This window comes from Pollachius pollachius, assembly GCF_949987615.1.
Source record: "Pollachius pollachius genome assembly, chromosome: 8".
NCBI classification, from domain to species: Eukaryota; Metazoa; Chordata; class Actinopteri; order Gadiformes; family Gadidae; genus Pollachius; species Pollachius pollachius.
The window spans coordinates 10,598,243-10,613,940 of NC_136941.1; the positions used below are offsets into that span (position 1 = coordinate 10,598,243).

General features: G+C 50.5%; 1 protein-coding gene across 3 annotated transcripts in view; it reads left to right on the top strand.

Moving 5' to 3' along the window:
- The window catches only part of rerea (arginine-glutamic acid dipeptide (RE) repeats a), an 89,568-nt gene extending 74,471 nt beyond the window's left edge, over positions 1-15,097 (top strand). For 2 of the 3 annotated variants that reach the window (XM_079742462.1, XM_079742464.1), the window contains 11 exons: positions 6,218-6,380; positions 6,512-6,604; positions 7,252-7,451; positions 7,837-7,998; positions 8,367-8,480; positions 8,680-10,139; positions 10,510-10,732; positions 10,843-11,551; positions 11,923-12,096; positions 12,230-12,410; positions 12,856-15,097. In XM_079742462.1, the coding sequence (XP_079598588.1) occupies positions 6,218-6,380; positions 6,512-6,604; positions 7,252-7,451; positions 7,837-7,998; positions 8,367-8,480; positions 8,680-10,139; positions 10,510-10,732; positions 10,843-11,551; positions 11,923-12,096; positions 12,230-12,410; positions 12,856-12,889 (3,513 nt within the window). In that variant the 3' untranslated portion in view covers positions 12,890-15,097. The remainder of the gene's footprint in view (positions 1-6,217; positions 6,381-6,511; positions 6,605-7,251; positions 7,452-7,836; positions 7,999-8,366; positions 8,481-8,679; positions 10,140-10,509; positions 10,733-10,842; positions 11,552-11,922; positions 12,097-12,229; positions 12,411-12,855) is intronic. The other variant, XM_079742463.1, reaches the window with a different exon arrangement.
- The last annotated feature ends 601 nt before the right edge of the window (positions 15,098-15,698 follow it).

Consider the following 15,698-nt stretch of genomic DNA (forward strand, 5'->3'; position numbering starts at 1 on the left):
AAATTTAATTAGATTTAATTATTTATATTTTTTATTCAGCATTGTTTCGAACTGTTAGAAAAATATAATGCACACCAAATATCATTGCAGTCTTTTTATCACCCACTAGCCTTTCTTTGTGTAGAATCACAAACACGGCGCCACAGTGTCAATTTAAAAACACATAAAGCAGTAGGAGATCTCCTGAGATGCTGTCAGAGGAGCATCCAGACGAAGGGGACGTGTGACCCTCCCTCCCTGCCTGCCTGCCTGTAGGCACTGTCCTTCACAGGCAATGTGGTGGGCACCATGCGAGCGCTGTTTACAACCCAGCCTCACAGCAGATGTTTGCCTCTGCACAATCTGTACACATGTCAAGCCCGATTCATTGCCACGTCCTTCGACCAGCGGCACGGGGGCCCGGGGTTGAGCCTGATTATGAGTACTTTGGGCCCGACGCTGATTAAACCAGACCCACGTACTGCCAGGCCTGCTCTGCAACAGCTGCAGCCAGCTTGACGGAATAGCGTCCGTGTGCTTAGTAAACGATGTAGCGTGTTCAAATGGACGCCCGTCAGGGATAAATGATCCTTCGGCAGGCTACTGACGATTTAGTCTCCCTGTGAGTGTAGTCAAACCTTGTTGAGCCTAATAGATGGAGTGGCTGGAGGAAGGGCGCTTCCGCTGTAATTGAGTTCTTTGGTCAGCTCCGTGTTGTGATTTTCAGGGTGGGACCAGCTTATCAGCAGAACGACCCCCCCCCCCCCCCCCCCCCCCCCCCCCTCCCCTTTTCTGCAAAAAGCTCTGTTGTTATCCAATCGGCTTTCATTGGCAAAAGCGCTTACAGCAGGAAAAACATGAGTGCTGATTCTTCAGCGTGTGCATCCCTGACCTGTGAAAGCAGAGCTTATTCAGTCATTCTCCAGCAGAAAGGCTCCGCGCAGCAGGGAAAGGCTGTCTATTTAACTGCCTTTCACACACATGCACACGCACACTAGTGGCCCAGCCAAGAGCCTTTCAGTGTTCATTTTCACCCGCCTGTCTGCTTGGAGGCATTACAGAGCAAAAGGTCTACTTTTCATTGAGCTGCGTAAGGCCTTTACTTATACGGTTAACATGGTCTTGTGCTGTCACTGGTAAAAAGAAAGGCTGGTTCTAATTGAGCCATGGGGCTTTTTTAGATATTGAAGATGTATATTGTGCTTCACAAAAAAAGTGTAATTTTTTTTTACCGGTATTCAGGCAATTAAAGTATTGCAATTCAAAGTATATCAAAAACAAATGATAATGCTCCCACAACTGTACGGTAGCATTGAGAGCGTTTCTTTATTGAACAGCATTTATTTTTATGAAATGCTAGTTCATTTTATAAAGATAATGCAGTTTAGCACCAGGCAAACTAGTTGTATATTATTCAGTAGTGACTCAAATCTTTTTCGCAGAACTTAAATCTGGATTGAGGGACAGATTTCGTTTTTCCAGATGTGGCACGAAGGAATAATATTCCCCTCCTAATAACATTAAGCCAAACCTCGTCCTTTCCAAAATGCATTGGAATGATGCAAAAGTACCACATACTGGAGAAATACACTGTATTAACCATTCGACTTAGTGAGCAGTGGAAAGCACATGCGTAGAGGTGATGTGTCACCATTAAGCCTCGGTTTAATTTAACCCCAAAGATAAACATTCTCCTCTGCCTCGCTCTGAAGTGAGCCTCGCAGCTCCTTTCTTCCTCCTACCCCTCCTCTTCCTCCTCCTTCCTTCGGCTGCACACTGTGGAGGGAGCAAGAGGGGAACAGACCGGCAGCCCTAATGGAAGTTTACACAACTCAGTATCAGCCACCAGGAACAGACACACACATACACACACAATCACACAGCGAGGGAACATATCTCCTGCTGTTTTCTCAACTCCCTGACTGACTCATTGGTCTAAAATGTAGGGGTGATTTTTTTTATTGTGTGTTTTTTTCATGTTGATTGTCCATTGTTATCCTTCGCTGGTTTTCTCCCCAGCCCTCCCCTCCCTAATTCCCCTGTTCTCTCCTTCCTTTCCGGCTCCTGCCAGTAACGGCCTTAACCGTTTGGCTCTGTGTCAAAGTAGGGGCCTTTTGTGGCCATGTCACAAATCTGCCAGGAAAAACAGAAACCATCTGCTGTGGCCTGCGCCCGAGAGGGGATGAGAGTGTAAATACATGAGTTTAGCCCTCGCCCTCATCCCCGCCTGCAGGCCACACACTGTCCTCTGTAGGCTTTCAGGATGATGGCTCAAACATAACGGAAAGGAGTAGGGGTAGGCTGTAATTACCCTGCAGACGCTCAGGAGAGTAAATGCACACCATTATGTGTGTGTGTTTGAATTAGAAGTATTTTCAGACATCTCGCTGTTACTTTGTAATGGTTCACTTTAAGGTCTAATTGTCTACTTCGAGAAGTGTAGAATATCTCTTTTTGAGCTGCGAAATCCCATTTGGCAAGACACTGAATCCTGATTCAAAGTTTATATTATTTTTAGCTGTCAGCTGTTAGCTGTTTTAGAGGAATGATATACCATATCTGTCTAAACAGCAACAGCAACAGATTTCTCCACTGACCTTAAATGGGACATTTAAGGTCAGTGGGACAGATCTAGGTGGACACGCCCACTAGTGATGTCATATGGGGCAGATTTTCGAAATGGATTGTAAGGCTAATCACACTCACACCTGGTGGTATATGTCCCCTTTAACTCCAAGCATTGTGAGCTAAGTTTGGTAATGTTGCCATTAAAGGTGCTAGTAAGGTGTTTTTTTGCTAGTGAATGTAAATGAGAGTATATAGCAAAGTATAGAATACAATCAATTGGCCGAATTTGCCAACAATGGTCAAACGGAGAAAGATACACAGCTGCACGAAAATGAAAATAGTTGGTAGAGTTCAAACATGTACATTACACACGCTACCATTTCAAGAGGCAATAACTGGAATGGAAGCCCTGAGTGTCGTGATATGAGGTAAGCCCATTCCTTGTCGGATAATCCACCACCCAGAGCGCTCCTGCAGATGGAAGCATTTGAAAAAGGCCTTATAATACCAAGCTTATGTTGTCACTATTTCGTGTTAGTGGGAGCAGACGCGCACTCTACAATGATTTAGTGGCTGGGTAGAAATGATGTTGCAGAGGCCAGGGCAAGTCTTCCATTTCATTTTACAGCCTGGTATTTATTTTATTTATTATGTACTTCATACCAGTGCGGTTTATAAAAATTGTTGGGGAGAAATGCCAAAAACATGAAATGGCAGCACTATCTTTGAATTTTAAATGAATGCAAGGCCATATTTGTTTAGCCCAGCCAAGGCCATGATATTTAACGCTTTAAACTAGAAATGTAGCCTTGGGCGTATGCCTCTATTACAAAGATTTAGTGACATTTATGGATGGGGTGAGTCAGTGATTGGATTTTAGGCTTCAGAGAGATCCCGCTTGACTGACAGGCAGATCAGTGGAGCTATATCAACTGTCAAGCTGTCTGTTAACATAAATAGCACAGGAATGACATTTTCATAGGCAACTAAGAAACCCATTGGGGTAATAGGCAGTTAAGGGAGTTAACTGCCTATTTTTCTAGATCATTTTATTCTTGTTATTTGTGAAAGGAAAAACAAATCCACCGTACGAAAGCAGTTGTGCATTGTCTTTTTTCCTTTTTTTATCTCCATGTGGTTCACACTGCACAAGGCCTTTCATTGGGCGATGAAGTATCTGTTCTCTAGCTGCAGAGACTATAAACCCAGTTATTTTTTTGTTTTTATTTTTTTTACACTGTTTTACACCAGTTACCAGCTACCCCTCGGTTGCACCTGTTAGGTCCCATTCAAAAGCCCGGGCTAATGTTTTCATTTGTCCCTGCCCAATATAATGGCACTTGACACAGTGCAAGTGATGGAGGGGCAGGGTGACCTTTCCCCCGCGTCTGTGGAGACCATGTGGTTGTCAGCCTGCAGCGGCCAGGCTGAGGGCCACTGCTGAGAACAGTCATTAAGCACCAGGCAAAGCCAGCGCTCGGCACCACTCGACACTTTTGATCTGCACATTTCAATTAGATTTCACATCGGGGCGCCCGCCTTTCCTCAGTATGCACCTGCGCTGGCTGTCTGTTCAACCTGCCCCTTCTAAAGAGAGAGGCAGGCACACAACAAGGCAGCTCTGCATCCAGTCAATAACAGGGAGAAACACATGCTAACTCAATAAAGCCTGAGGAGCGTTAGGGCCGAATGACGGGAGGGAAATAGCTTTTTGTTTGTTGTTGTTACCATCCGCACATTCTCCTTAATAGTTCTTCCAAAAGGCTTTATTTTCCTGGATAATAGTATTGCCGCTCTAAATGCTACGGGGGAGTGTACCATTCCCCATTTTGTTCCGATTTGTCTTTGGGTTATGAGTCTCCCCTTGTGATTGGTTTCTGGGTTACCAATCCGCCCAAGTTGATTTGTATCATGTGAACTCCCATTTGGAAAGACATGTGGAATGCATCCCACTCTTCCAGATGTGTGCTCCACTGCAGTTGTCCTCCGAGCTGGTTGTGGAACTGTGCTTCCGAGCTCGTAAGATTTAGGCGACTTTCATGCTGGAATAAATAGCTTCTGCCGCCTCCCCACGGTTGAATTCCCCCAAGCATGCGAGAGGTTTCATTGAGCCGCTCAATATCCTCCCTCAGTGTTGCCAGCACTGCTCCGCCTGATAAGATGGTAGTCCTACAGGCATGGGTGGATATGCATCGCATATCCCCGCAGCGCTACATAAAAGCAGATCTTGTTAAAGGGGCATAAGCTGCCCAAGTGGAGCTCTTTTTGCCAGTCAAAGCAGTCACTGAGAGAGAATTATCTTGTACCGTTAATGTCAGATATTTACCCGGCTCGTTGGAGCGATGGAGGGACAAGCCCGTGATCCAGACATAGTGTTTAGGCTGGCAAACACCGGGAGGAGCCGCTCGCCAGAGACTGCTCTGCACTTATCCGGATACAATTTTATGTTGAGGAGCAGTTATACTGTGTGAATGTGTTCGTTCCTAACCGTATTTTTGGATCATTGCATGCATTTAAACTTTTTTTATTTGATGTGTCTTACGGCTTCCTGCCTCTTGGAGTTAATGTTGGTCATGGAGCTTTGAAACGTTACAAAGTAAATGCATTAAAGCAACTTGGCACAAGCTGGTCTTTGCAGCAAAGCTATTAACATGTTTTAGAGCAACGCACCTCTTTAATTTATGCCAAGTTTCTTAGCCAGACCTGGGAAGAAAAAACAATCGATGGCCGTTAAAACTGAGAGCTTTGTTGAGCAGCAGTTTAACAGACCGCAGGGCCCATATCGTAGACGACTGCCCTCTGTGCCCTAAAGATTACAGGTGACTTACAGCTCACCCAACAATCCCTTCCACTCCCTCCTTCATGGATTTATTATGGCACTGCTTGAGGACCACTAACAAGTTAGAGTTCACGGCATGGCAGTCAGGCAAACCCCCACAGGAAGCTGCATAATTGCCACTGACTCCGGTGGCCAATTTTCAGGACTTATTTATTATTATTTTGAGTGTGGCTGGAAAGCGGCAGTTAATTTGCACAGACTGCCCCGGCAAAGTGCTTTCTGATCCATGATTGCATGTGTTAATGTTTCAGTTGGCTATTGATTTCCTAGCAGCCCTTTTGTGAACTGGATTTATCCGCCTTGCTCACTGGCAGGGGCGCCCCTCCGAATGTTTGATTAAAGTTCAATTGACTCTTCCAGTGGAGGGGCAAGGAGCCATTTCACTCCCTATTTGTAGCGCCAAAGCTCTCCCCGACATGTTCTTTTGTTCCCATTCAAGCCCCTGCCACCCAGGCAGCCAGCACTGCACTGATCCTTATAACCCTGCATTCAGCCAGCCTCCTAACCTAATCCTGGGGCAGACACGGTCGTAGCACAAACACACCCGGACAGCCGCAAAACCCGGCATGGACTCTATGTGACCGTGCTCCATTATAATGCTGCTCTTGTTGCTAACAGTTGGCCGAATTAATTCGCGTTTCTTTGAACGTATCAAAATTTGGGTGATGTTGATTGTGGAACACATTGTGACAATGTGGATTGTGAATGTTCCCTCTTTTAGAGGTCTATAAAATAAATTGTTTATTTATCTTTTTAGCAATTGAGGGTATGATACCGTTCTTCACCACAGCATGGGTTCCTCAACATCACTATTGTTTTTTTCCTTCCCAGGGGGAACTAATCACCTTCTACTACTATTGGAAGAAGACCCCAGAGGCGGCCAGCTCCCGAGCCCACCGCCGACACCGTCGCCAGCCCGTCTTCCGACGCATCAAGACACGCACTGCCTCCACCCCCGTCAACACGCCGTCAAGACCCCCCTCCAGCGAGTTCTGTAAGCAAACATGTGCTGCCTCCAGTCGAAAGGCTGGGGAATACATATCACGTTTTCTGTGGTGGACCTGTCTGTGGTGTTTCCGTGGCAGGATTAGGATGTATTAAATTGTCTTGTCTCCCCTCTTGCAGTGGACCTCAGCTCAGCCAGTGAAGATGATTTTGACAGCGAAGACAGCGAGCAGGAGCTGAAGGGCTACGCCTGCCGACACTGTTTTAGCACCAGTAAGATACTTCTATTTCTCACTTGGCAAATTGTCATTTTTTTCTGTGCACACGTCCGGATAACCGCTACACCGCAGCCCCACATGACTACTCCCATCATGATTCTGATCTGCGCCCCCACCTCCCTCCACCCCCGCCTGCACCACACAGTGCCGGGTGACAGATGGGCATCAGCGGATGTCAGGACTAATTTGATCAAATCAGACACAAGCCCACAAGCCGGTTGACTTGCTGCAGCTCATTATCCCGGCCCTCTCTGCACACAGCTGGCTCCCCGTGTCAGCTCCCCATCTGACAGAGCTTAACATGGCTGCTGCCACAACAGGACCGGCTCATAGCTAGGCCTTTATGGCGTTAACTCCTTTTAACCTCGTCTGTTCTACGATACAAATAACAGAGGCTTAGGAAAGGGCTTGCAGCTAACCCTCTTACTCCTACCCCAAGCTTTTGTTATAATTTTAGTTGTTAACAAACAGAGGCGGTCATATGTTTTCAAGTGTCAACATGAGCATAGTCCTCCGATGTCACATTACAACGTCATAAAAGACCTCTTTTCCCCTTGCGGTGACGACTGGTTACGGGGGAGATTTCTCTCACGTTTGGTTGTGGTACCTCTCTGTAAACTGCATTTCCCCCCCTCCCTTTAGACTCCAAAGACTGGCACCACGGGGGCCGGGAGAACATCCTGCTGTGCACTGACTGCCGCATCCACTTCAAGAAGTACGGCGAGCTGCCGCCCATCGAGAAGCCCGTGGACCCTCCGCCCTTCATGTTCAAACCTGTCAAAGAGGAAGAGGATGGACTCAGCGGGAAGCATAGCATGAGGACCCGACGGAACCGCGGCTCGGTGGGAACCCTCCTCTACCCACACACTCTCCTCTACCCTCCTTCTCCTCCTCCTCATCACTCTCTTCCCTGCCCTCCTCCTCCTCCTCATCACTCTCTCCCCTCCCCTAACCTCCTCCTCCTCACTCTCTCTCTCCCCAGAGCATTGGCTTGAGAGCAGTTATCCATCACTCTGTACACTTAGAGCAAGCAGTAGCACGTTGAGGCGTATAGTTTATGTTTAGTCGTTGCGAACGCTTTAAACTCTCTCACTCGGTCCCCGATGGCATGTCAACACGTCTAAAGGACACCGAATAACAAATGGAAATGATAAAAACGTAATCTCCGCCGCCTAACCGCGTGCGTGCTGCTGTGCTAACCGGGGGCTTGTGGTCGTGTCTGGGCAGATGTCGACGCTACGCAGTGGTCGTAAGAAGCAGACGGGCAGCCCCGATGGCCGCGCCTCGCCCAACAACGAGGACCTCCGCTCCAGCGGCCGCACCTCTCCCAGCGCCGCCAGCACGGACAGCACGGACAGCAAGACGGACCCCATGAAGAAGTCCAGCAAGGTACTGCACCAGCCACCAGTCGGTCATTAGTCCCCATGTGGGAAACACAAGTCCTCATATACTAGCTGAACCACATTAAGCAGCAGCATTATAATGGTATGGACCATTCAAAACCATCACTAGTGCCATCCTAATAAACGGCCCACCAAATAATTGATCATGAGAGTAACGAAATGTTGGACTGTGACTCAGCATAGCAAATTGGCCCAAAATGAATGTACAGTTGATTGCCAAATGAATCCCAGCTAGCCGCGTGTAACCGCGATGAGCAGAGAAACACAAGATTGAGGCTTGTGTTCCGGGTTTAGACTTGAGGGACGGCGCGTCCTGATAAGAGTCTCTCCTAATGCTGTGTTTTGCACCCACAGAAGATCAAGGACGAGGCACCTTCACCCATGAAGAGTGTCAAGCGACAGAGAGAGAAGGGTGCGTCCGACACGGAAGAACCCGACCGGGCCGGCCCCAAAAAGTCAAAGACACAGGTGAGCCGTTGTGTTTGTTATGGTGAAGCATCGCTTATTGCAACTGCTGTTCTAATTGGCTCCTAAATTTGACCAACCAGAAACAGTCATTCCCTAACCGGTGTGATACAAACATTGTAGTCTAGTATATATATATAGTAGTATAATGCAGGTTCCACCTTCCACGAGCTGACACCTCTCCCGTCCTCTGTCCCTGAAGGAGCTGAGCCGACCGGACTCGCCGTCAGAGTGCGAGGGGGAGGGCGAGGGCGAGAGCTCGGACAGCCGCAGCGTCAACGAGGAGCTGAGCAGCGACCCCAAAGACATTGACCAGGACAACCGCAGCTCCTCGCCCAGCATCCCCAGCCCCCGTGACAACGAGAGCGACTCGGACTCGTCCGCCCAGCAGCTACAGCTCCAGCTCCTACAACAACAACAACAGCAACAACAGCAGCAGCAGCAGCAGCTCCTGCAGGCCCAGCAGCACCCTCCAGTCATCCACTGTCAGCCGGGCACCTCCTCAGCCGCCGCGCTCCCCACGTCCTCGGCCCCCCTCGTCCCCCTGTCGCTCCCCCCTACAGCGGCCTCGGCCTCCTCTCTACCTCCCCAGCTTCACCCGCAGGCGGGCCCTCTGTCTCTCATCCAACCGGGGGGCGCCCTCCATCCTCAGAGGCTGCCGTCTCCTCACTCCCCTCTGACTCAGCCTCCGGGCCCCCCCCAGTCGTTACCCGGCTCGCACCACGGGCCCGTGCCCCCCATGTCTCACCCTCTACAGGCGGGCCCCTCTGGACACATGCCCCACCCTCCTCAGGGCTTCTCCCCCATGGGCCAGCCTCAGCTGCCGCCTTCCTCCAACGCCAGCCAGTCGCAACCGCGGCCCCACACGCCCCCGTCCCAGTCCTCCTCCCAGGGCATGGGCCAGCCCCCCCGGGAGCAGCCGCTGCTCCCCGCCCCCATGTCCATGCCCCACATCAAGCCCCCGCCCACCACCCCCATCCCGCAGATGGCGAACCCCCAGTCCCACAAACACCCGCCCCACCTCTCGGCGCCTCCCTTCCCCCAGATGCCCTCCAACCTGCCCCCTCCGCCCGCCCTCAAGCCCCTCAGCTCGCTGTCCACCCATCACCCGCCCTCGGCGCACCCGCCCCCCCTGCAGCTCATGCCTCAGGGCCAGCAGCTGCACCCCCCTCCGGCCCAGCCCCCCATCCTCACCCAGTCCCAGAGCCTCCTCTCGTCGTCCTGCCACCAGGGCCCCTCCCAGCCGCCTGCCCTGCCGCCGTCGTCGGCCGCTGCTGCTGCACCCCCCGGCTGTGGCCCCCTGCAGCTGCCCTTCCCGTCTCACCCCCCCCACTCTCATCCCTCCCTGCCCTTCAGCCCTGCTCTGGCCCCCGCCGGCCCTCCCCCAGCCTCGACGAATCCCATGGAGCGCTGTCAGCCTCCCTCCGCCGCCTCTTCCTCCTCGTCATCGTCGTCTTCCGCCCCCTCGTCTTCGTCCATCTCCATGCCCCTCCCTGCGTCCGCCTCCTGCGCCAGCGGCGGGCCCCCGCTGCAGGCCGTGCACATCAAGGAGGAGCCCCTGGACGAGATGGAGGAGCCCGAGAGCCCGCCTCCGCCCCAGAGAAGCCCCTCCCCCGAGCCCACTGTCGTCAACACTCCCAGCCACGCCAGCCAATCGGCGAGGTATGTACACGAGCCCCCCCCCCCCGCGGGCGTTCAGAGGAGGTCGTCGGTGCAGCTCAGCGTTAAGATGATGTGTAGCTCAGAACTTCCTCCCAGCCCGTAGGCTTTCAACTGAATATCTTCAGCCTAACCCTTCGTTCAAAGCCCAGATTAGCTTCTAGCTCTGACTGGCTGATCAGAGCAGGAAGATTAATCACAGTGGGATGGGAACGGAGGCTTCTTAAGTGGCCTTGTGCTTAAGTGGCAAGGAGCCACATTGAGGCTTTCTTTAAACTCATAATGGAGGTTTATACTGACGGGCAGGGTAATGGGGTTCCAAGACCAACAACAGTAATGTATCATAATGTATTTGTTTATTTCTGGACCACAGGTTTTACAAGCACCTGGACCGAGGCTACAACTCGTGTTCTAGGACAGACTTGTACTTCACTCCGATGGCTTCCTCCAAGCTGGCCAAGAAGCGAGAGGAGGCTCTGGAGAAAGCCAAGAGGGACGCGGAGCAGAAGATCCGGGAGGAGAAGGAGAAGGAGAGAGAGCGCGAGAAGGAGCGGGACAGAGAGCGGGAACGGGAAAAGGAGGCGGAGAGAGCAGCGGTAACCCTTTCCATACAATATCCTCATCTGTTGTTTATTTTGAAGCATAATCTAAACAAATAAAACCATTTGATCATGCTTAACTTGTCCCTTCTTCTCCCCCCTCACAGAAAGCCTCCAGCTCTCACGACAGCCGAATGGGCGACCCCCAGATGGGGGGCCAAGGCCACGGGCGGCCCTCCTTCGAGGGGCCCCCCACCACCATCGCCGCCGTGCCGCCCTACATCGGCCCGGACACGCCCGCCCTGCGCACCCTCAGCGAGTACGCCCGCCCCCACGTCATGTCGCCCACCAACCGCAACCACCCCTTCTTCGTGTCGCTCAACCCCAACGACCCCCTGCTGGCCTACCACATGTACAACGCCGACCCCGGCATGCGGGAGCGCGAGCACCGGGAGCGCGAGATGCGCGAGCGGGAGATGCGCGAGAGGGAGCTGCGGGAGCGCATGAAGCCCGGCTTCGAGATGAAGCCGCCGGAGATGGACGGCATGCACCCCTCCACCAACCCCATGGAGCACTTTGCCCGCCACGGGGCCATCAGCCTGCCCCCCATGGCCGGCCCCCACCCCTTCGCCTCCTTCCACCCGGGCCTCAACCCCCTGGAGCGGGAGCGACTGGCGCTGGCCGGCCCCCACGGCCGGCCCGACATGAGCTACCCCGAGCGCCTGGCGGCCGAGAGGCTCCACATGGAGCGGGTGGCGTCGGTGGCCAACGACCCCATCGCCCGGCTGCAGATGTTCAACGTCACGCCGCACCACCACCAGCACTCGCACATCCACTCACACCTCCACCTGCACCAACAGGACCCGCTCCACCAAGGTGAACGCACCCCCTGCACCTCCACGTGAAGGCTGGTCTGGAGGCTTTAGGACAGACTGGGACCAAGTGGTCCATTTTATACACACCTTTGTTATTGTAAAGGGATACCGATAATAACAATGCCTAATATATTTTTTAAACCACATTACAATTACATTTTTTATTAAAAGCTGTAGAAATATTTCCAAAAGTCAAAAAAGAGTTTGAAGTTAATACCCGTTTTATATTGATTTACGTGTACGTTACTTATTTCTTTAGTCTCTTTACACTGCAGTTACAGTGATAGTGATGTGTAGAGCGTGTCGGGTGCACTGTGATACACGATGCTGTGTGATGAGTGCCCTGACCCTGAAGATACTAACCCCCAGAAGGTGGTGGCGAATGCCTTGTGTGTCCTCCAGGTTCCGGGGGCCATCCGCTAGCGATGGACCCCCTGGGAGGAGGACCCCACTTGGCCCGCTTCCCCTACCCACCGGGTGCCATCCCCAACTCCCTCATGGGCCAGCCGCAGCACGAACACGAGATGCTGCGTCACCCCGTCTTCGGTACGAGACCCCCCCCCAACACGTCCCCTCACACCCTCTCCACCTCAACACCTGCAAAAGCCTTGCTTAAAATAAATTCTACACTTGAGGCTCACACGGACACGCTCAATCAATCACCTCTCTTCCTCTCCAGGGACCCCCTACCCCCGGGACCTCCCGCCCGGCCTAGCGCCGCCCATGTCGGCGGCCCACCACCTGCAGGCCATGCACGCCCAGTCGGCGGAGCTGCAGAGGCTGGCCATGGAGCAGCAGTGGCTCCACGGGCACCACCACATGCACGGGGGCCCGCTGCCCGGCCAGGAGGACTACTACAGGTGAGCCCTGATCCCCCCCCTACTGGACTCCTGTCCAGCCAGTCGAAAGACTCCTTATCCTCCACCACTGGCTCATTAAATGAGCAGTTAAGGGGTTGGCTATTTTGCTCAAGGAGGCCTCCAGGTTAGTGCGCAGACATTGGGCCTAGAACTCAGAATTTTCTGGCAGGAAGTGAAACCTGCTTATCGCTAAACTATCCTTCCCTCTATTGGTCAATTTGCAGATGTTTTTATTCAAAGTGACTTTCTGTTATTTTGATCATTAGGTCATTAAGGAGAAGGTAGGCATAAGGCATCTTGCTCAAGAATGCCAACAGGTAGACAGGGAACATAGAGGTTCAAACCCTGAACCTTCTGGCTGGGATTCAAACCCCCTAACCACTAGACCAGCCTGCTCACCCGTATCAGTTCTGTATCTAATGTACGTAATGTTGTTGCGTTTCAGTCGACTGAAGAAGGAAAGCGACAAGCAGCTGTAAGGCCCGCCCCCCCGTTTCCCTGAGGGGGGAGGAGCCTGACTGACAGATACGGAAGGACGTTGTTACATACTGGGCTGGGGAGGGAGGCGAGAGCTCCTTTGAACACACATTCAGTCACCAAGCGCAGAGCGGACGAGCGGATCGTCTGAGAACTGTTTGTTTTGGCTTACGTTCCTGTCCATGGACCTTTTTTTTTTTTCATAATTGATTTTCAAGACATTGACTTTCTTTGGTATATAGCCAGTAGTAACAACATTCTCAAGACTCCTGCATGACAAACTTCCTTGACATTTTTTGTAGGTGCTAGAACAAGACACTGTGCTTATCAATGACAACCATGAAAAATATTTTAAAAAAATGAGACCGGTCAGACAGTTTATGGAAAATATACAAGTGCTATTCTTAAATTCAAATTCAACATTTATTTTAATACATCGTTGGGTTTTTTCATAATTTTAAGAAAAGCTACAGCATGGCGTTTCTGAGTCTGTAAATAGTATATATAAACATATAATTATTATTATAATTATTATTATTACTACTAGGTGTGGACTCCAACCCAAGTCGTCTCAGCCTCCAGTACATTTGTTTTTTTCGAAGCATTATCCCTTGTTTCAGAGGGGAGAACCAAGGCATTACACAGGCAGCCAACCTTTTTATTGTTGTCCTATTCCCACCCCCTACTGCGAGAGTCGTGATTCAATGTGGACTTATCTCGTTCATCCATCCATCAACTGGTCCATCACACACCACATTGTGAGAGGCACCAGAGTGTCAGACCGGGCGAGCTCGGCGTGAGTTCAACTGAATTGAGAACACTTGAAAAGGTGAAGCCGTGGTCACCGGGGCGCCTGTGATCAACACCCCGGGGCCCGACAGGGGTGGAGAGAAAAGACAAATTGCACTGACGGAACATCTTTGACCTCCATCCATTGGATTCCAACGCTTCACTCATAGAGCTGAGAAATGTGCCGCCACACGTTTTAATTTCGGACCGAACTGAAGGGTTTACGAGAGGGTTACTCCTCCGGGTCCTTTTAACGCCTGATCTATAGAAACAGATTTTAACATTTCACCACAACTGCAACTGGAGCCCTATAAGACATTTCAGATAGCTTGGTCCTCAGCCGGTGCCATAAGACATGGTGTTGCTCAAGCCAAGTTCTGTATTACGGTTCCCGCCGTCATGCTTCATCCTCCATCCCTGGCTGTTGACTGTGACACTACGGAGCAGAGGGGGCTGTTGGGGCGGCTTGAGGGCTGTGTCCCCTGCACCCAGGACCCCCAAGAGAGGGACCACCAGCCTCTTCCATTCCTCTGTGGAGGATGTGTTGAGCCTGCGTGTGTGTATGGATGTGTGAGATCACTGACTGTTACATGTATGCTCTCCTGTCAAACCAGTATGTGTGCGCCCATGTGTGATTTCTCTCCGGGCTCCCTGCCTTAGCATACGTAACAAGGTTTTTGGTGGTCCTTGCGTTGTTTGTGCAATGCACCAAGAACTAGTTATCTTTCTTTTATACTTTATATTGATACCCGGTAAACTGTGGCTACACTCGTTTTTTTATTATTATCGTTTATCCGTGAACACGTACAGAGGTAGGGCTCTTATGTTTGGAAGATATCACACTATCTAACGTGTCTGGAAGCTTGTGGACGTAGGCCAGCTTATGTCCCTTAATAATTAAGTCTGGCAAGCCCTGAGAGAATCTGTTTGTCACATCATCTCAGTCATCATCTACCCGTCTCTCTCTCTCTCTCTCTCTCTCTCTCTCTCTCTCTCTCTCTCTCTCTCTCTCTCTGTCTCTGTCTCTCTCTGTCTCTGTCTCTCTGACTGTCTGTCTCGATGTCTCTCTCACTATGTCTGTTTCGATGTCTCTCATTATCCTTCCTGCCTCAACCCCCCTGCCTTCCAAGTCCCTCTTTTCGTGTCTCCAAGAAGCTTTGATGTTAAGTGTTGTCAATGGTTTAGCTTCTTGTTTCAAAGCGGCAATAGCAGAATGTAAATTCTGACTGCTAAGATTTATATATATACTGGTTATCTTGAAGCTTATTGTACATACTAGTAGTTGCCATGGGATGACACAATGTAAACAAAAAGTAGAAATAATAAGAACAATTGTGAGTCCTGTGTTCTCTCCATTTGAGTATTTTGTATTTTTTTTTGGAAAAATGTGTGGAATTAAAATAAATGACTAAGTTACACCACATCACATGAGTTTATTTATGTCATTTAAGTAAAGAGCAGCTTGCCTTGTTGTAGTGATGAACAGTAACCGCATTAGCAAACACTGCGACTATCTGTATGTTTAAGCGGTTTCACAGTCTTTGTAGTGCACTCTATTTTACCCACATCGCTAACCGCAAGGAAATGTGTTTAAAAGGTCACTTTATTATACTACTGCCTGCCATCATTCACTCTGCAGTTGTAAACTTTATGTGCCTCAATCCAGCAAAAAATGTTTTGCATATTTTAAAGACCTACTCACATAATACTACAATATTATAGATTTGCATGATAGTTCAATAATACAAGGTCTATTCTGAGATCACCACGTAGGCAAATTATCAATGTATTCTTGTCACCAATTCCCCCACTTCCCCATTGCAGATGAATTTATATTTTCTTTGTGGGACTCGGGTTGGGGGAAATGGCAGCCCTAGTGCTGCAGGCTGTTTAGTATAATAACATCAAAGCACAGCTAAGCCCGAAGCAACAGCTACTCTGCTGAGATGTGGAGTGCTATCCGTCGGCCAGCGCTGTCATTTCATCCTGGTTGGGCGAGTGATAGACCAGCAATCTGTTATG